The sequence below is a fragment of the Schistocerca americana genome, chromosome X (genome assembly GCF_021461395.2).
Source record: "Schistocerca americana isolate TAMUIC-IGC-003095 chromosome X, iqSchAmer2.1, whole genome shotgun sequence".
Taxonomy (NCBI): domain Eukaryota; kingdom Metazoa; phylum Arthropoda; class Insecta; order Orthoptera; family Acrididae; genus Schistocerca; species Schistocerca americana.
Genome location: NC_060130.1, coordinates 908,871,436 through 908,894,234, shown reverse-complemented (window position 1 = coordinate 908,894,234; position 22,799 = coordinate 908,871,436). Strand labels below are relative to the sequence as shown.

Sequence of the window (22,799 nt, the reverse complement as noted above, 5' to 3'; positions counted from 1 at the left end):
TAATGATTAAAGATATCAGTTAGTAATGAGTCACAGTTGTCTTTGCAATATTTGTTGCCACTCATCTTTCTGTACACACTCATCTTCCTGTACAATCCAGGATAGAATAATGAGAATATTATGAAAAGGATAGATTGCTACTCACTATATAATGGAGATGAGCTGCAGGCAGGCACAATAAAAAATAAATTTTCAATTTATATTTGTACTTATTGTAAATATACCTTTGTAAAAATATTTGAATACAAACTGTCAGATATTACACCCATGGCGCCACCATGTAACCCCTGCCATCTTCTGGCCAAACTTTTCTTCCTTCCCCTTCCCTACAATTGCTAGTAGTCTGTCAGTTTTACATACAAATCTAGTAATGCTTGTATCCTGTGACCCTCTGTGCACTTGGGTAGGTTTTCATATATTGCATTTTGAACTTTGCTAATGTCTGTTATATTTTTTTTCATATCCAATGTGGAAATTTGATCTCATCTTACTTTTTGATATCTGGTAATGGAAATAAATCCAAAGCATGTCAAGTGAGCAATTTGAGTAATAAAGTCATTTTTCACCGACTGTCACTTTTTTTTTTTTTTTTTTTTTTTTTTTTTTTGTTTTTTTTTTTAAGTGACCCATTCAGCTCCAATACAGCACAATGTTATAATACGGGAATGTAATGTCTCTAATAGTTTTAAGCAAAACAATTTTGGCTACAAAATAAAATTATTAGCAACAGTATATAATTAGCCATTTTATCTCCAAGTAAACAGCGATGTCCTAAAGGATTCATCCCCCATTCATCTGAAGTGGTTACAGGAAATCATGAAGGTACACATGCTATATGACTTAGCACTGAACTACACTATTCAGTCAAAAATGGAAAAGTGGATTTTCTATGAGTGAGCACTGTTGCCTCAATTGTACAGAAGCTTCCTAGATTTGTGAAGTATATCTGAGGCTATTAAAAATCAATTTATTTCCTGACAATCCTATCTATGATACTAGGCTAAATAGCAAAACTTGTTTATTTTTATTTACGAAGACACATATACAGAATGTTTGGTATTATCACAAGTCAAATGATGCTAAGTGCTTGTTAAGTAAAGTATCACTGAAGTTTCAAGAATAAACACAAGTTTTTTCTGCATTAGCTGAGAAAGCATTCTGCATATTAAGTTACAGATAATTATCATTTCCTTGAATGTGTACCTTCTAAGCACTAATTTACACTTCATAGTGAACAGTGTCATCTGTAATCATAGTACCACATTGTATGCAGATCTGCTACTTTTATACAGTCTTCTAACCCAAAAATGGCAAAAGAATTAGTCAATTTATTAATTATTTATATAGCATAAAGTTTTTTCTTTGCCAGCATAGTCATATATTGATAAACCACTAATTGTCTGAACAAAGAAGGCTTAATTTTTTTAGGAGAAATGCAGTTTTGTGTATGTTCTGTCATTTGCAGATGACCATCAGCCTATTCTATCACCTTTTAAATTTGAATCTCACGGATAAAATAGTACTTCTGCTTCTTTCTTTCCTAACCTGCCACATGCTGTTTACTGAATTAAGCCAGTAAATGTGAGTAGAGCTACATATGTTACTATGATGATATTGCCATCTAGGGTAAAGCATTATTGAAAAAAATTAAAAAGGGGTAAACATAGTTGGGGTTTTTGGGGGAAGAGACCAAACAGCGAGGTCATTGGTCTCATTGGATTAGGGAGGATGGGGAAGGAAGTCGGTTGTGCCCTTTCAAATGAACTATCCCGGCATTTGCCTGGAGCAATTTAGGGAAATCACGGAAAACCTAAATCAGGATGGCCGGACACGGGGTTGAACCGTCGTCGTCCCTAATGTGAGTGGTAAACATAAAAGTTGAGAGCACAATTCAGGTTAACTAAATGAAAGAATGAAATCAACTGTTTCCACAGGAGTCAATATAAGAAAATGAAGCTCTTCAAGATGCAGTAACATCAGCAATACTTTCAAACACAATGAGTGAGCTAACATTGTGACAGGTGACGTATACAGGAACATGCCGCAAAAATAACAGAGATCAATATAATTTTATTCGGAAATTTGCATTTGAATGCTTTAAGATTTGCAAAATGAGACAATAATTTAATGAACATAAGCTTTGCTACAAAACAAAGTGGAAACTACCTGTGTCTGTATCATTTTACAAATTTAAGATTAAAGCAGGCATTACTTTCCAAAATGGGCAGCAGTTGCTCATGAAAACGAAACAAGATTGATCCCTGCACATTTAATAGGCATGTGATGACACAAATGAGTGGTAAAGGATGTATAGGCATACTTTCTTAGTGATTAAATGGCATATTGAAGACAAAAGGTATGCTGCGCTACTAAAGTGATACTTACGGTTCCACAAAGATGACAATGCTGCAAATCGAATAACAATTTTTGGCTTAAAGAGAGTGAGTGCAACTTGTGTTCACTACCCACAGTCCCACATAATGGATGGTTTCCTTCACAGTTCACATGTTCTAATGTTCATATGCCAACCACATTCCTGAAACTACTCTGATGTTCAAAGTTCATTTCATTTTCCAAACAAAAACCTGCATCAAGGTACAAAAGTTGTGCACCATGAGCAAATAATGGAACAGCTTCTATTAATATTTCCAATATAACTTTTCACAAGATAACAATTCATCAGAAAGTAGTTGAGAGCAGACATTATGCTAAACTGCAGTCACTAGCTGAGGACAGGCATTGTAGAAGTAGAGCACCTATGGCATTTACACTAACACGATTACTAAACCTTTTTTGAGAAACATTTTCCTTGTTTTACTGGGAACATAAAAATCAAACTGATGTTCTGTGCAAATAGTTCAGCTATAAGTTAGCATAAAAAGGCATTATTTAAAGCTGACAGAGATTGTGAGGGAATGATACGAGAGAGAGAGAGAGAGAGAGAGAGAGAGAGAGAGAGAGAGAGAGAGAGGGGGGGGGGGGGGTTGAATTAGAACTGTCAAAAGTATTACACTTTCATCTAATTTAAGTTAAGGCATCAACACACACTGTATGTATTTGTCATTTGTTGGCATTATGTTCTAATCTTTTGTGTTGCCATTTTTTTATATACTCCTTTTGCCTATTTAGCATACATGGTTCTCAGAGCTTGCTTTGTTTCACTGTATTACTGCCAACCAGGTCAGTATTTCAAGTGTGGATGAAGTTGGATATATCACACACAAAGAGTTCAAGAAAATATTGCAGTGGACCACTGACAGAGATGATACATTCTGAGAATAACTAAAACTTTAATTAGAAACAACTTTCTGATCACACTATTACATAAAGTATTACTTCTGATTCATCACTAAAATAACAGGGCTGCATATGCAGCCATAAGACTAAAATTTATTAACCTTCTGTGTTTCTGTACTTACTAAACCGGACAACTTTAAGCAAAGAGTCACAAAAACAGATTATAAACTCACATCTTCACATCAACAACTCTGTTTATATCCAGATTCTAGTGGCAGTGGCAGCATTAATTGTTATAGTTTCATTTTGCACTGTGGCTACATGACAGTATGAGATTCAACTTTTAATTCTATAAAGAATATATCTACTATACACTCATTGCATGCTACATGTGTGACTACATTTTATTTATTTATTTTTTCTGCTGGACACACGCATGCATATTATATTTTCACTCCTGAAAACTCGTTGCCATGATATAACTAAATTTGCAAACAAGATATCGTTGTGTACTGACAACATAATTTCAGGAAGCACTATACAATATCATCTCAAAACATTATATATACAAGGTTTTCTTGTTGGGCTGAATTAAGAAAATCTTCTAAGGTTCTCAGCCATCTCAAAATATTAAAAATACATCTCAACCTATGAAATAAGTCAGAAAGACTTCAAATACATTTTTCTAACAGCTATCTGCTGCATATAGAACACAGAACATTTCTAATACACAACTGCCAAGAGAAAATATTGAAAATACATTATTATAATTCATATCATCTGCTGCACCTTGGGTCTCTTGCTCCAATTTCCTGTCTAAGTTTTATCACGTAACTTTGCCATTACTCTCGGGTTCCCAAACTAAGAAACACTGTCTCACAGTTAAGGATTTAGGGCCTTCCCCCTCCCATTTCATGTTACTGCAGATATAGCACTAGGGCTTCAGGTGTTTGATATAGACGACACAGCAAAGAAGTTTTAGATATTCAACAGCTTTTTTGTGTGTCTGCTCAGCATTAAGAAGCTTGGAGGCTGATTAAAAGTGCTATATCTCAACACAACACAACACAACAACATAGAATGGTGACAAACTCTTCTCTATATGTTGCATTAGTTTTTGCTTTCAAACTGGCAGAAAACCAAAGATTTCCTTAATTAGCACATTTTATTACAAAGAAGAAGTGATATACTGCTACACATGTTTCTAAAAGATGTCACAGAAACAAAAGTGGTACAAATACCTCAGTAAAATACAATTTTGTAATTGGTATGCACCACATTTAAGAAATTAATGAATTGTAAAAGGCACTTGCATTTATAAGCATGAACTGCAAGAGCAGTTCATTGTATTGGGCACTATCAGTATGATATGACAACAGCAGTACACTTATTAGGAACTGTCTATTTAATACAAAATAATTTTTTTCAGAGAAACGAAAGTAATCCTACATAAATATTTGTAATTTAGTGTAGCAAACATGTGAAAGAGATAACACAAAAAAGTACCTAAGATCACTATTTGTTTGCCATTTTCAGCATAGCAATACATGGGCTACTGCTAAAAACTGTGTTGATACAAGGCCTCTACTAATGAAACCAGGTGTCACCACTTTGCAAGCACTGGATCATACAACTACATTCAGATTGTCACTGACTACAGCCTTCAAATCTATTAGCAAGGTATGTAAGGATTCAGTGTTGGTCTCTAGAAAAATGTAACTTTTTTCATTTAAGTATGCATCGAACTGTCATTTTTATTTGTGTCCAAGTAGTGGCTACAAATGTGATATACAGGTGTTAAGTAATGAATGAGTATCTGTGCTCTGCTAATTGGTTTCTGTAACTAGGAATCACACTACTTTTAGAAGTACATGCAACTGCTTGCATGTTTTGAATGGGGGAGGTGGGACTGCAATCTATGATGTGGGGTTCCTAAACGTCAACATTACTTTCATGTGGAAAGTGATACTTACTAATACATTTTACAGAAAACTGATTTTTTTAAATTTATTTATGAGACTCGCTTATTGGCACAATATATGGCATAACTAAGGATTAAACTTAGGTTCCATCAAGTTTTTCCTTAGTCAGATGAGAGTTTGCAAACCAAAAGCTTTACACAAAACAAAACTAAAGGCTTAAAATGACACGGGGGAAAAGCATAACTAGAAACACACAGTATTTAACAGCAAAATGACATTTATCAGTAAAGCCAGGATCTGTCATCACTTTTCTTTCTGTTACCACTGAAAAGGTTTCTATTTTATAACATTTGGCTGTCAAGACTTTGCCAGTGTAAGTTGACCGTTGCCTTCTCTTATAGAATTTTAACATTATAAATATTAGTTTTCATTCATAGACAGTAAATTAGTGTAAATGCTGTAACAAAATGAGAATGATGCAAGGTGGGCACAGAACAAAACATAACACTGCAATAAGTTCTTATATATGAACAATTTGGGAGATTGAGGTATTACCTCACATAATACAAACCCACAACACACATTAATGCAGCAAACTATCATGGGCAAAATAAAACCAATTAAGTAAAAAAGTATTTTAAAAAAGCTCCATAGAATACATTTGTCAATGGAAACTGTTGCAGAAATGACTTCAGCCAAGGTTTACACTGCAGTTAGAAATTTTTGGATTCTGAAGATGATACTGACTTCATTTAATATATTTTTTTAGAAACTGTTGATACTGTCAAGTAAACAATGTATCAGGGAACAACAGTTTTCTGCTTTGCTATGATTCAACAGTTTTCTAGAGAATACCATGTAGTGTGTAAAGTATTGAATAGAATAAAATCCATGGTAGTGTAGAGGGGGAGGCAGAGAGGTAGCAACATAATTACTACATGTAAGGACCCTGTGGTGCACTTTTGGACGAAATGCCTGCTGTTGACTATAAACAGACAGAATGATGCGTAGTTATAACACCTCCAACTAAAGCCTCACCAACAGACAGAAGTCATAAATAATTGTTAAACAATTCTAAAAATAAATTTTGAATAATGCACAACAGGGATTGCAAGGTTCATCAATGACAATCTTAAGTTTGTAAACTGTCTTTCATTATTGTAATACAAAAAATTCTATGGGATTAATACATCTCACTCATTAGTTATTTATCATACAAACAATCCTAACCACACAATAATAATCCAGGAATAATTATTATGCATCCACAAAATTCTTATTATCTACAATGAAACTGCCATATTCCACCTTAGAGCTCTAGAACACAAAGGCACACAAAGAAATCTGTTTAATATGGGCAAACTCCATGCTTTATAATGACTATACAGATCATACCTGATATATTGTGATGATGTGTAGAAGAATGATTCCAACAGTACAAAACTGTGGAAATTTAATAATTTATTATTTTGCACAAAAATTAGTGGCAGATTTTTGTCATCACAGTGAAAGCATGACAAATGGCAGGAACAGAACTACCTGATACACTTACACACATCAACATTAAGATGAACAAAATTTGTGTGTACTGTTTTGTAGTACAAGGAAAGGTACCACCACTTGCATAAATGATTACACTGTAACAACTGAACATACTGTACACAGAGTAACACAAATCTGACTAGCTTTCTTTCATTTGAATTGCATTCGGTTACATGTAAAATTAAATGAACAAAAAGAATCACGTGTGCAATGAGATGTATTACCTAAGGTTTTCAGACAAAGAGGTATTATTTTTAGCTTTTAGGCAGAGCAATTTCATACTGTGCCATTACAATATTTCACTACAAAATTTCAACAACACATATGAACAACAACAAAAATAAAAGTTTATATAAAATATTAATTTTTCCATAAATAGACAACTTTACTCACAATGTTGATGAAGAACATAGTTTATTAAATGGTACAATAAATTCAAAAAGAAATATTGAGAGCTTCTCTCTCACCAATTGGTAAGACTCACTGTGGTCCACTTATTTCTAAGGTACATTTCTTCTGCTTACTGACTTACACAACTTTTATCAGTACTGAGCATTACATCACAAAACAATGACTACTGGTATTACATAGATTTAAGATCTCCACACTCATCTACTGATTCAATTCTAGATGTAATTTGAACTGCATAAGACGAGCATATCATACGAAAACACCTGTCTGCATTAATCAGCCCTAATTTACATTTATAACAGTGTAGAATTATTTCTGATAAAATGTCAAGTAAGTTAAAAATATTGATATTGCTGTGCATTTATCGCATATCAGAGGACCCTAAAAATGACACTTTAGTTGATATTAATTATGACAGTAAAACACTTGTAACCTCCCCACCCCCCACCCAACTTGCATGCTGAATGCATTAAATTACATTGTCACATTAAATATTCTCATGTTTACATAAATAAGCTCTTACATATCTAACCCACTCATTCCTCACGTTCCTACCTGAATGAAAACATGGGAGCTTAATAACAACTCAATATATGTCAATTTTCTGAAGAAAATGGACTTGAAAGCTGACAACCTTTGCCTTTAAAGCTGGATCAATGCACCTGTGAATGTGACAGAAATCTCATTACTGCTACAAGTGCACCAACAATTACCATTTTTATACAAAAATCATAATGTACTTCACATTTTACCACACAATGAAATTCAAATTCAGATGAATGAAAAAACGGAATAGAGAAAGCAATTAGCACAGTACTGTTGGATACTAACAGGATGATGAAACATCACAAGAAGCCACATGTAACAGATGATGCTTCATTTTTCACTCTTGGTTCATTGTTAAATGAATTATAGCTGTATACAGACACTGATTTCCTTCTGTTGTTCATTATTTATGCAATCAGACAGACTAACTGATTGTGGTAAAAGCCTTTCATAACAATTAGCCAATGGATAGAATGAAATGAACCACCTTCCTACTTTATATAAATTCAATATTTTCATTTGCTAAGTCTAATTATATGATTATATGGCTAACAGAAGGGGAGGAACAGAGAGAAATAGTATTTCAGAATTCTTTGTCTTATATAATAGTGCATGATGCACCAAATTCAAACAGAGCAAAAGACAACTTTTTCAGGAAGTAATGTGCCCTTTTACAATAAATATTCAATGCCCTCCCCACTAAGTTGTGCTAGCCTGATTTCCTGGCACAATCTTGTGCACTTGTTGTAGTTATAAAGTTATTTTATACATCCTCAATTTAACTTTAGTTTCTTAGTCAATTTCATAAACACAGCAATAAAACTGCAGCAGCACCATGTTGCATAGGCTCTTCACTTACACCAATTCAACTTGTCTGTTTACGTTTTCAACTCGGACCACCTCATAGTATATTCTACTAAATGGTAATCTTTGCTGAAAAGTTTTATTTATCAATACTAGGGAAAAAAGATTTATTGGAACATTTAGATCCTCCTTGTACTGCAGCTGTGCTCACCCACCAACAAAATTACAAAGTGGTGTAGTGTGGTGTGCGGGGGGAGGTCAGCTTCTTGTCTACTATATAACCCCCCCCCCCCCCCCCATGTACATTTATAAATTATTTTCATAAATGGAACTAATTAATTCATTAATCTTATAAATTCATTAATCTTTCTTTTAAATCACTGACCTGTACTCTATGTGCAATTTCCATCTCCTCAAGTTCTGAAGCTAATTTGTGTAAAATAACTATTACACATTCACAAGTTACATCTCTCGCCATAATGTAAATAGAGATCTTTAACATTTTCACCAGATAAACCCTCCTGTTTTCAGAATTGTAATTTTTAGCTTGTTTCTTTTTCTCATACAGTAAACTTATTCACAGTTTGGTGATTTATATAGACATTCACTATTTCTTCTTGGAAGAAAAAAAAAAAAAAAAAAAAAAAAAAAAAAAAAAAAAAAAAAAAAAAAAAAAAAAAACCCAGATCTGCTTTTAACAATTTCTTACAACCTGATATTTTTCTTTCAGTGTATTAATTACAATTAATTGGACATAGAACTGTCAGAAAATTAACTTTTTAAGTAATCCCACATATATCAACTCACAATAAAATGCACAACAATAGTCAATAGTAAACAAGTTACTACAAAGACTAAAATTATCACTTTCCACAAATCAATGTGAGTTAATTATTGTTCAACAGTTACCTTAATATTGTAAACTGCAGTCAACATAACAAACATAAAATATTGCAATATTAACAATCATAATATGTTGCAATATTAACTCTTGACTAGGCTTCAAGACAGGGCCACAAGGAATTAAGTCTGAAATTCATTAATATTTTCTCTCTCTCTCTCTCTCTCTCTCTCTCTCTCTCTCTCTCACACACACACACACACACACACACACACACACACACACAAAAGTTGTGTTTGTCTGTTCTGGTGCAAAAAGTAACAAATCCTTCTTAGGAAAATTTTGAAGATAATTCAGAAGATACTGGGCTCATATTTATCCTCTCAGCAACAATATCACTAGGAAAACATAAGTAATGCCACAAGACCATCAGTGGACACAGCAGAGCCTTATGCCTGACGCCATATCCGCCAGCAGCAACACGTTCCACTTTGTTTAGCACAGTATCGAGAAATACTATAAATTTCCTGATTGAAAATGATACATAGGAAATCAGGTAAAATATCTTCTTCAACTTTTTTTTTGCAACATAATTTTTATTACAAATGCCTACAAAATTTCAATGTTGCTCTACATCCATTATAAATCTGCATGCCAATTTATATTTTGGTACAAACAATGACACTTGCATTATCATATAATAAGAGCATAAATGGTTTTAGCTCAAACAGATCCTGTATCATCAACCAGCTGAACAGCACAACACTGTAAATGTCAATAAACAAATGGTTTCAAAGATTAAGAATTATTGAAGAAGTTGGAAGAATCAGATTTTAATGTCAGTGGTAATGCATTATCAGAGTTTTCTAAAGAAAAAGACAGACACTTGTGGACAAGATAGTGTGGCAACACTGATGACAATGATTGTGTTGATAACGGTGAAGGCAATGGACTGCAATAAATATGCAGCAAGTACAACTGTAAGAAGTCACAACTGTGACTCTGGCTCTGCCCAAGATCATATTTACAGACCACATTTGTCTACAGTATATGTTTTCTCAACAAGTCACATGTAACTGTGTGTATTACAAACATTCCATTCGAAGATGTACTTTCCTAAACAGAGTGGACCTTGTGGCCACCGGCGGGAACACAGAGTCATGTGTGAAGCTCTGCTGTGTCCACCAGCAGCTTTGTGGGCGTCAACATGTTAATATTTTCAAAGGCTTAAGACGTCCACTTCAAGTATTATTTGCTTTTCAATAGTTTTCCTTTTGGCAGCCTCATTTATTAGACACTGTATAAACTGCCTCATCTATTAAGGACATTTTTACCAGTGCCTCCAATAAATATTAAATCAATGTAATAAACTGAAGATTCATGTTAATGCAGTTTCCTCCTTTCAGTAGAGGAAACAAATATCCAGATTAATTCTGTACTCTTACTTAACATAACTAGTTTTTTTTCTCTCACTTGTGATCAAATAAATTTTACCATGTTTGTATTGTTCAAAAGTTTTTTTTCCTTCGCAACTGAAAATTAACAAAATTTTATGTGCAAGTCACTTGTTAAATGTTTGGGTCAAAGGCCGTTTTCTCCATTTTTCTTTGCAGCAGTTATCATAAAAACTTTATCATATGTCTCCACTTCATAAAATTGCTGAGACAACTAAGTACTATCTGAGTATCTTACTTATGTATGAAAAGTACTCTACTTAGATCAGTTACCTGGAGTAAACCTATCCAATTATTTAGCAAAAACCAAAACTAATTAGGCAAGTATGTGCACAACCTTCAAGGTCAGTTCTGATAACTGTATTCCAGTTCTGACACAGTGACTAATAAACTTCTGAGCTGACATTTTAAAGGACTCACTGTCTACATGGATTCTATGCTCCAGACAGTTTATCACAGTTGGTCATGTGCTGTTCACTGATTGATCGTAGTGCACCCCCCCCCCCCCCCCCCCTCCCACAATCAAACAAACACACACACACACACACACACACACACACACACACACACACACACACACACACACAAAAAAAAGAACTTTGAAAAACAAATGAGAATGTACTGACCCATCTTATTTAGTTTCTTCATTGCCACTGAACCAATCTAAACAATACTTTTACAGAAACAAATGGGTGAAGAAAAATAAGTTTAATGCCTAGTTAAGAGTTAAATAGTGTGTAGCATTTACTATGGAGGAAATCACTCCGTAACAGAGTTAAAACCTTAGCGAAAAATTCATCCTGTATTACATAATAAATTTTCTTGTATTCCTGTTTCACATTACAATAATAATATTTATGAACATGACACTAACATAAAAAGCAATAAAACTTAAGATCTGATGACAACAGAAATAAGATTGTTTACATAAAGTAAGATAACCTTACAATTTTAGGCATTTTAGTGGAATAAATAAATATCTCTGGATGAATTATGTACAAAAAGAGCAAGTTAAATGTAAATATGGTGAGGCTCCATAACAGAATACGAAACTTAAATTTATTTACAAATTATTTAATACACAAAACTTTATTGTATGTACAAGCATTAGTGAAATAAAATTATGTATGAATGTGTTATTTCTACAAAATATTCTATAAGATGTTCTGCCAGGTTGTTTTTCTTTCTCTAGTTCCCGTAAGCTCAGCAGCACATCATTGTTACAAAATGCTGCAGTCATTAAAAGTGATGCAGCAACATACCTATATTAATGTCTATTATTTATTTAGTGTTAAATGTCAACTGCCTGACAGGCTGTCCAACTGTTTGCACACTTCTGATCAATGTACACTTCATAGATCAGCTAAGACAGCCAATAATAAAGTTTATGTTATAATTCCATGTCTTGAGCTTCATCTTCACTGAAGTCTGACATGGATGACTCACTGTCAGATGACACACCTTGATTTTCCTGTTCCCGGAGAGCTTCTTCTGTAGCATACTTACGCACATATTCTGCAAAGATAAAGTTACAAATTAATTATAGTTTCCTATAAAAGATTATATACATAAGAGAGAGAGAGAGAGAGAGAGAGAGAGAGAGAGAGAGAGAGAGAGAGAGAGAGAGGGGGGGGGGGGCAGGCATGAGGAAGGAACAAAGATAGAACATGAGAGGAGTGGAGAGGTGGGGGAGGGGGGGGGGGGTGAGGAAGCAACGAAGAGGAGAGGGCAGCTGGGGATGTGAGGAAGGAACAAAGAGAAGAGGACAGATGGAGATGTAAGGAAGGGAGAGGAAGGATGATGTAACAGGAAGACTACAGTTAAGGCAAAGATGTGGTTAGTTGTGGGCCTAATTTGAACACATATATGTGAATAGCAACTTCAAGAAATGTATTGTGGGCTTCTTTATACGGACATGAAAATTTCAGAGAGAAGAAACTGAGGTGCTACAGAAATATGATTATTTCGTGCTTACCATGAGGCTAGATACCGAAATATCAACTACCTTCATAAACCATATCAATGGTTGCTAGTACTAGAAATCCAAGAATGCCTTGCCAGATAAACAATGAAGAATTTTTTTTTAATTCTGCCTCAAACTCATGAATTTAGTCCTGATTTGAGCTGCAAATATTTCTCAATGAAAAAAAAAAAAAAAAAAAAAAAAAAAACCATGGAATAGACTAAAAGTAGACAACGAAAGACTGGCCAGAACATTTATGTTTCTATATTCTGAAAAATAAGTAGAAGATCGTGGGAAGAGATTCAGTGGAAGTAAGGAATTGTGGGAATGTGTCAACTAGTATACAACTGATGAGGTAAATTGTAGTAGTTTTTGTCGTAGTAGTAGTAGTAGTAGTAGTAGTTGTTGTTGTTGTTGTTGTTGTTGACATAGGCCCTTTTGTCACATACTCTTCAAAACCAAATGTGACTGTGGTGAAGCCATTTTTGGCTCAGAGGGTCACTTTTTTGCGTGGCATGGCATCAGTTTAAGCAGCACTTGATGGTTATGGCTTTCTTTTGTGGTAATGGTGACAAAGTTTACCAGATCAGCAAGGTGAGACTTGCAATTAAGAAAATTCTAATGTTGCTCTCACTGGCTGTGAGAACTCTCACAGCCAGTGAGAGTGATACTGGAATAGTTACTTGGCCAGAGAGTGACTGTGGGAGCTTTAGGAGGGTGCATAGTAATAGTAATACTTATAACAGTAACAACAACAATAATAATTATATTAATAATAATAACAGAGGCTAAATCTGTTATTACTGGAAAGACCTTGGCTTCCATATAAAGTTATAAAGGACACACAAGATGTGATCACCATTTTTGGTGATGTGCTTTAGTTGATCTTATTGTATGTGATAATATGTTATCCCTTGGATACTACGATGAATTAGGCATAGTGGTGGTAAAATGTGAAAGATTACATCACTACGTGAGGTACTCCTCACAGGGTGCTCTGCATATGTTGATTTCTCTCACCTCTCCCTTGGTGGTGTTCTCAACAATACCACTAAGGTAAAGCTCGAGTGCAAGATCTGTCCTATACACGCATCAAACAAGTCCTATTCCAATTCTGTCACCCATCTTCTATCCACGATCATACCACAGGCAGGGCCACCTGTAAAGCAGTCGTGACATTGCAAAGAGCTCTGGTGCATGTTGTGTCGCATATTGGCAGTGTCACTGGCTGGCACGCTGCGGTTTGCCAATTAAAAAACCAGCCACCAACAATTACTTGTTATTTAGTATTTATCATTTCTGGAAGGTTCTTGAAATATCTTATGTTTGTATAGTCTGGAATATTCAATGTTTATTTTATATTTGTATAAATATCTGGACATTCTGACCAGAGTTCACTTCTATTCTGGCTGTATGTTGGAGTCAGCAGTAAATGCGCCTACAGTACTATGTATTTAACATTATTGATGAGCCTGCCTTCTCACTTGGACTTGATTGTGGTTTAGACGTGATACTGTTTAATGCACACAGAGGGTCTTCAAAATAACTACATCACTGTGGCTCCAATTAGGCAACGTAAAAGCCATCATCTATATGGGCAGGAACTAGAATACTAACAGTACGCTATTCCTAAGACCCGTATATTCCATACACAGATGGATACCAAAAGAGCAGAAAGTCATCTGCACATCAGGTACCCATAAGTGTTTTCTGTAGACACTGGCCAGGACCCAATGCTATGGTTGAAAGGATTTGATTGAGTAACCAAATACAACAGGTGGGATGGTGTGTGTTTTGCAAACATGTACTTTTGTTTTGATGCACAGCCCAGCAGCGGTTCGAGAACAACAAAGAGGAGCTCAAAAGCTGGGACAAATTCCAGGCTGAACTGAAGAAAAAAATTTGATGGCAATCAGGATTTGGTGGAACAGGGCTCCAATGTCATGGAGAAATGACTCAGTCTTACTTACAGAATGTTTTGGCCCTATGACCCACTGTGAATCCTAACATGACATAAGCCATCTTGAGGGAAGGCGTCGCGGAAGACATGTACCAGGCTCTTCTGGTAGAAGATGTCACAATGACAGAGAAATTCATCAAACGATGTCGGAAAACCAAGGAAATGCAATGGACAAGGGCTAGACAAAAGAGGAATTACTGACTGCCACACACAGTCCCCATGTCAGTTGTGGAACAAAACCATGAGCTGACCTCTCTCATACGGCAGACAGTAAGAGAAGAGATGCTACAGTGTACGGCAGCCAGAAATGTTAGACCACGTACACAGAAGATAGCAGGCTTGAATGTCCACCTGATATATCAGGAGGTAATAGAGGATGTTGAAGAAGAGGTGTATCAGTCTTTAGCACCGGTGTTTGTCACCAGCCAAATACACCAGGAAGAATGGAATCTGGCACCTCTGACTTGAGATAAAGCTATCAAATTACAATGCAGCATCTGGCCACCTCAGGTAAAACACCTCCTACATCAAGTGTTACGCCCCATACAAGATAGGAACCTGGAGGACATAGAACAACATGATAATGTGTTCCTACTGCCAGCACCATGGATATGATGTACGTTACTGCAGAAAAAGAAGGCAAGATTTCAACAACTATTACACTGCCACAACACACATCACAACAATTCCATTCACACCAGTCCACTGCAGGTAATTGTAAAGTTGACTTGTGGGATCAAGTTTACCAGTGTACCCTGGATGAGGTTGCTCCCCAACAGTCCACTGCCATTCTCTATCGCCATACAGACATACCAGCCACTTGCATTGCCACCGACTTCAAGTGAACTAGTTGGGCAACTGTCTATGGAGGTGAGGCCACCACAGATTGTCCATGAATGACAGTCGCCAAGATGTCAGAAAAACTTGCTGATATCATTGATGACAAACTTTTCTGGGTGGTAGTCAACTCAGGGGTTTCCTTTTCAGAAATGTCGGATGCTTATCGTCATTGACAAAAGAAGACTATGTTGTGTGATATGAAAGGAATTGTACTGAATGTTATTCAAGATTGATGAAGCTACTCCAAGAAGCACACACGAAGATTTCTCTGAGTGGTGGCTTGTAGTTGAAGACACTGTTGTCCCATCATCAATAAGATGAGTTCCAGAACCAATGAAGATGGACAGTTAAAAGTGTGAAGCCTTTGTCGATGGCACACAGCTACTCGGGCCGACAAAAGAAATCTACATGCCAATCACGTTCGTTTCAAATAAATTGACTGCCTCAGCAGAAAAGATTAATGAAAGCCAAATTTCTTTAGCAAACCAGCAAAAATAACTTCATTGTTCTGCAAGGCAATTGAGCTTGACAGTCAGAAAGGGGAAATAATATCTTAAACTAATAACATATTTTGGCCCTCCGTAATTATGCAAACGTATTTTAATTCATTTGATAGCTCCTGGCCACAAAAATCCTTTTTGTTATCATTTAACGTGAGAGCAACAAATGAAGAGGAAACAACAAAATCACTGAACGTAAACACAGGTCTCATGGAGACGACCCACCTCCCCACAACAACTCAGGCTGCTCTGTGCATCAGCCCCAGATTTACTATTATTTCCCAACTGGGCTATATTAAGTAGTGGCTCCCAGCCATACTTCTGTAACCAGAAGCTGAAGGTACTACTCATACGCAACTCAACTGCGCATGTGCAAGAGCCCGCCTGCAACTGCTCAAACGAATCTAATTTAAACAGTTGTCACGTCACGCTCATCGGAGGCAATTTGTTGTTATAAAGCATTGCAGTCTTCTTAAAGCCTTTGACACACTTTGCTGTTGGCAGACGCTTGTATGAGCACTGTTTTGTTGTTGTATATGGCGCATTTCCTTTGCAACTTAAGTTTTATTTTTTTTTTTTTTTTTTTTTTTCTCTCGTTCATGTTTTGTTGCTGCAGTATCATTCGGCACTAGCGGGATACAGTAATATCCATTGTTAGAGTATTGGTTCTTACCAGTCAAAATCACACAAATTTAACTGAAAACTAAAACAATGAAAAATCCCGGAATTCTAAACAATTCCCGGGTTTTTCCCAGATGAAAAAATTCCCGGGTTTTTCCCCAGATCTCCCGGTTGTCCCGGGTCGTATACACCCTGTTATGGAATATTTCTACCTTGTATTTCTTACTTTGTATAAGAAATTAATACATCATTTACCAGACTGACACACAGGAACAAACATCAGTTCTATGTGAGAAACTGCTAATCCGGAAGTAAATACTGTGAATGTAGCAGCTATTGTAAACTGCTGACACCAACCACAAGCTACTATGGTGGACAATGTACAGCATCTTCAGGTAGTTACAGGCTGACAATTATTGAACTATATGAAATAAAATTGTCATAATTTCTGAACGGTTTGCATTAGGATGTTCGAACTGCATGGTTGGCCGAAGGGCATGAAGGGAATTAGTATGCACATGCACATGCCCCTTGTTGCCGGCCATTTGCATGCGAAAATGATAACATACAGTGTGTAGAGCGCTTGTGAAGGCCTACGATTCGAGCAATAACAGCCCAACTGTGGCTCAAAGGAAGTTTGCTACTGAGCTCAAGCTGAAGATAACCGGTCCAAGTGTTCTAACAATCAAGAATTTGATTCGCAAGTTTGAGAGAACGGGTAGTGTTCATGACGACAGTGTTGCGAATGTTGGTCATCCACAAGGGTGAAAACGCCTGAAAACATCGTGAAGGAACATGCTGTGTTTCAAACCAGCCAGAAAACACGGCTACAAATTATTGTCGAAGACCAGCATCTGTTCCCATACAAAATTCAAACCCATCAGCTATTAGGCCCCAGGGCCATGGAACAGCAGTTTCACCAACGCTATTGTCCACAGAACTGACGAACAAGACTTCCCTGTGAATATGGTTTAGTTTACCAATGTGGCCCAGTTTCATTTGAATGGGTTTGTCAATAAGCAAATCTGGCATATTTGGGGGACTGAAAACCTGCATTTCGTGATCAAGAAGTCTCCTCACCCTCAATGGGCGACTGTGTGGTGTGCAATGTTCAGTCACAGAATAATCGGTGCGATATTCCTTGATGGCACGGTGACTACCGAACAGTATGTGAAGCTTTTGGCAGATAATTTCATCCCCATTATCCAAAGTGACACTGATTTCAGCAAGATGTGATTCATGCAAGACGGAGCTCAAATCCATCAAAGCAGGAGTGTGTGTAATGTCCCAGGGGAGCACTCTGGGGACCACATTCTGGCTCTGGGGGTACCCAAAGGCCACTGGCGCGAGTCTCAATTGACCACCATATTCTGAATACATGCGACTCCTTTTTGTGGGGCTATGTTAAAGACAAGGTGTACAACAACCACCCCAAAACCATTGCCGAGATTAAAACAGCCATTCAAGAGGTTATCAACAGCATCGATGTTCAGACACCTCAGCGGGTCATGCAAAACTTCACTATTCATCTGCGCCACATCATCGCGAAAGATGGCCGGCATATCAAACATGTCATAACCTAAATCCGAATATCTGTAGTGACTTTTACATGTTGAATAAAGTGTGCGCACACTGTAGTTTGTAACTAATTTATGGGTTTTTTTTTTCTCATGAAATTCAATAATTGTCACCCTGTATCTACACAACTGCAACCTAGGTGGGATCAAAGAAATGTTTATACTAGTCCAACATATTGGACCTAAGGATACCCAGCACTTATTACCGAGGAATTTAAGAATATTTAAGGCGTTGGTGTGGGTGTCTATCTTCAGATCTCTGAAGTGTGGCAGACATACAAGTTTCTCATTAAAACTGAGATCCAGGAACCTCAAAGACATTTTGACACAAAAACTGAGACCCTGTGTGCAACTGTGGGAAATTCAAGTAGTGTTGAAAACCATTAAAACGTGTATACATGGACTTTTATTCTGAGAAGTTAAGACGTGTTTTAACCTACTCTTCTAGCCTTCTAATGGTCAACTGCAGCTGACGTTATGTACCAGGAGTGATCACAAAGTTTCCGTTTGAAGGCTATACAGTCCAGAATCCACATGTCAATCAGGCAAATTTGACACGAGCACTGAGGCAATCACGCCACCGACGCATAAGGCTGAAAAGACAAGACACTGTGTCTTGCTGCGTGAAGAAGTCCGTAACTGCCTGCTGCCCATCCTCGACTGACAGGAATAGTCAACCATTCAAGGCTTTTTTTAATGGACCGAAGGCTTGATAATCACATGAGGAGAGATCACAACGATAGGCAGATGCTCGAACGTCTCCCACTTGAGTTGGCATAACTTCTGCATTATGCCATTTGCAATACGGGGACATGCATAATCATGAAGCAGCAGCACTCCTTGACGTACCATTCCACAACAGAGGCTTTCAACAGACATGCTCCCCATATGCATTCTTTATTCTTTGATGGATGTCTACCGGTGTTTGTCCTTCAGCACCCACGAAAATACATGCTGGTCCTGTTTGGAGGCATATGGCTGTAATGTCATTGTAGTTCATGTTTTTGCATTTAACACACGCATGTCAGAAAGACATGGACATCAGAAAGACATGAATGCCACCCTCATCCCTTGCCTTCATGTCATTTCTTAAGTAGCCACATTGGGGTTGCACTGCGATGCATATATTCCTGCAGCAACACACTCAAATGGAAACTTTACAGTTACCAGGCTGGAGACTGTACCAAAGACAGAAAAGTCATCTAAAAGAAAGAGGAATGGATTGGGCTTTTTAAACACTTTATTCATTCATGTGCATACCTCTCTTGGACAAATGAGTTTGAAAGTGAAATCACATCTCTGTGGAGAGTGTGGAGTGTCAAAAACTTTTGAAAAAGGATGATGATTTTAAAAAGTACTACTCCTGACACCACTAGCAGACAATGGTTAAACCACCGTCACCCAAAGCACATTATCTGCATTGAAATAACTAGGAGGAATAGCTGGATGAGGTGCTGAAGAAAGTTTCTGTAAAATACTCTTTTTTACAGGGTTTTGTGGTTGCAAGTATTAAGAACACACTATTACCTTCAATGGCAGATACACTATGATGGATATATCATGTAGTTCAGGAGTAAGTGGGATTGGCAAAGAGCAGTACTTATCATTAGCAGGCAGCAGGCATAGCCACCCCAACTTTAGATCTCTCACCACTGAGCTAATTATTTCTAAGTTGATTTTATCCATCTAGCATGATAATGTTGATGTCATTAAAATCTACTGCCTGTAGAGACAAATAGAATAATCTTCTCCATGCAATGAACTTTAATTCTTACTGTTCAAATGGTTCAAATGGCCCTGAGCACCATGGGACTTAACTTCTGAGGTCATCAGTCCCCTAATTCTTATTGTCAATTCCTCTATATACACATATTCAACTAAATTATGGAAGCCATTTTATCATTTAGCTTTATGTCTATGCTTCTGCCTTGGTGATGAGTTGACTACTGAAGAAAGGCATCTTACAAAACGTTGATTAGCTTTTAATATTTCTTCCCATGGCTGATATTGACTGCCATTCACAGGTGCTACAGATTTCTGTGGACAACTTCCACCAGTGGCCTGCACAGCTTGCCACAAGGACCGAGTTGCTCACAGCAGTGGTGGCATGCAGACTTTCATAATTCAGTCAAGTACAGTCCACTGCATGAGTTACTATCAATCACACCATTCTGCTTTTTGGATTTCTAACCTGCGTTGTACCTAGACTTCCTAGTTCCCATTATTGGCTTTCATCCAATGTTTTGCTCTCAATGAACTTGGCTTTTCTTTACAGATCATACACTTGCTTTGCAGCTCTAGAGGAATAGCAACAACTGCCACTGCAACAGCAACAGTACCACGGCCTACAGCAGCAGCAACGTCATTTGGGTGGCCACTGCTACGCCCCCTCTGCCGTTCAGTTGCTTTGACAATGCCTCAGAGAGCTGGGAGGTATACCTCCTACATTCTGAATTACTTTGTCTTGCTTATAGCATTTCTGCTAAGCAACGAAGTGTGTCTTCTCACAGTCATTTATACAAAGTGGCTCAAAAGTTATGACCACTCTTGAATCCTAGTGATTTGTCTTTCAATGAACTACATGCTTTGTTAACTGAATATTACGATCATCAAAAATCTTTTTCCAGCTACACTCCAATTTAAGCTGTGTCATAAACAACATGGACAGTCTCGCGCAGCACGGGCCACCGACTCACAGGGTCTCTGACACCAGTACCATTTCGCTTGTCAGAACTGCAAAGTTTCCTATGCGGAACCACTGATTCACGATGTGACTGTGTGCCTAGCTCCATCGTGGAAGTCACAGCTGAGGAACTGGCCACATTCAATCCTAGTCTTTATGAAGTTCTTAAAACTGCTAAATTTTTTGAGGTTGCTTGTGATGCTCAGCATACATTCACTAATGAAATTCAAGTGTGAAAAGTAGTTAGTCATAGCAAGCAACAACCAGACAATGATTCTGATTCATCGACTTTTTTGATGCTCTTAAGCCCCAGCCGAGATCAAAGTCATCAGGATTGCCAGCATCCCATAACACATTTAAATACAATGTCAACAGCCAATATCGATTGCACGTCAGAGGCACTACAGATCATATCGGATGATTGCCACTAAGGGTATATGTGTGGCATGTCGTATAGGCCAAACTGCTCAGAGCAACAGAACCAGGCATACAGCTGTGAGATTCAGCTTGGTATAGTTCTGTGCATCATTTACTATCAATCACGGCATCCGATTACTGGTATTTGACCTCTCACTGTACCCAGGTTTTCATTCAGTGTTACGCTTTGTTTACATATCGAGAGCTGACCCCTTGTGAAGTTGCTTGTCTCCCATCGGGTGCTTCCCCAGGTGGAACATAGGGAACGGTCACGAGATATAGTGGACACTGAGGAAATAAAATAACCACGGCAGACCAAAACTAGCAAACTGCTCCATTGCAGCTGGGAGTTGGGTGTCCAAAGGCTAAGGGAAGAAAACCCTGCACAAAAACTATCCGTCCTCCGGCAAGAGGTTGGTTATGGAGGACAGGTAACCAAACGATAGAGACAAGAAAAGTAAGAAAAGAGAGGCAAACAATTTAAACTTTGGATTTATTCATCTGTACTTGAAATGTGAGGTCACTATACCGCCCAGGAGCCCTGAAAGTGTTACTAGACCAAATATTAACTTGAAACAGAGTATCATAGCATTACAAGAAGTAAGATGGACCAGGAGTGGAGTCCTAGAAAAGAAAAAAGGAAACATATTTTATAGCTGTAGTGAAAGGAACGATGAGTTTGGGACAGGATTTTTGCTGTATCACCAAGTACAGCACCTATTAATAGGATTCAACCCTGTAAATGCAAGACTATTGACACTTACAATAAAAGGGAAATTCTTCAATTACTCAATAATTAATGCCCACACATCAAAAGAAGAATCAGATGATGAGGAGAAAGAAGCTTTCTATGAATCTCTGGAGAGAGCATACGAAGAATGCCCAGGCCATGATATAAAAATGCTAGTCGGAGACCTAAAACAACATTGGTATCGTTCCATAAAAACACGGGAGAACTACCGGATATCAGTAGCGTCCTGCCACGATATTTCGGCGCAGAGTCTTCTGACCATCTTCGGGTGAGTGACACTGTAGTAGTACTGGCGAGCACACGCTGAGCTCCTCTATTTAAAGCCATCTGAGGTGACATTGTGTATGCGCTGCTCAGCGTACGCATTCATAACAGCTCCGTGCGCTGCGCCTCATGCCCTCCACTGAGAAAGCTTGGCATATCGATATCAGGTCGATTTACATCTTTAGGCAGATAACTACGTCGACTACGAAGTTTCACTATAACAGGATTCCAAGCAGAGTTTAGCTGATAACCGCTATCTCAATTGATGAGAGTCTCGTTGTCAGACAGTCTTATTTCCACACATTCATCGATAATCGAGCTCCAAAAGTTTGATATATGGGCCAAAATTTTTGTGTCGTCGAAATTCATGGAATGGTCTGTGGAAATACAATGTTCGGCAATTGCGGACTTGGTGGGTTGGAGAAGGCGAGTATGCCGTTGGTGTTCCAGAATGCGTTCCTGCACA

At 37.4% G+C, this 22,799-nt stretch overlaps 1 protein-coding gene across 2 annotated transcripts in view; it reads right to left on the bottom strand.

Annotated features, from left to right (window-relative positions):
- Positions 1–22,799, bottom strand: part of LOC124556634 (ubiquitin-conjugating enzyme E2 H) — a 151,289-nt gene that overhangs the window by 30,297 nt on the left and 98,193 nt on the right. The window contains exon 5 of one of the 2 annotated variants that reach the window (XM_047130603.1): positions 11,334–12,272. The exons of the other annotated variant lie outside the window; for it this stretch is intronic. Within the exon in view, the coding sequence (XP_046986559.1) occupies positions 12,148–12,272 (125 nt within the window). The 3' untranslated portion in view covers positions 11,334–12,147. Of the gene's footprint in view, positions 1–11,333; positions 12,273–22,799 lie in introns of those variants that run through there. 2 annotated transcript variants of the gene reach the window in all.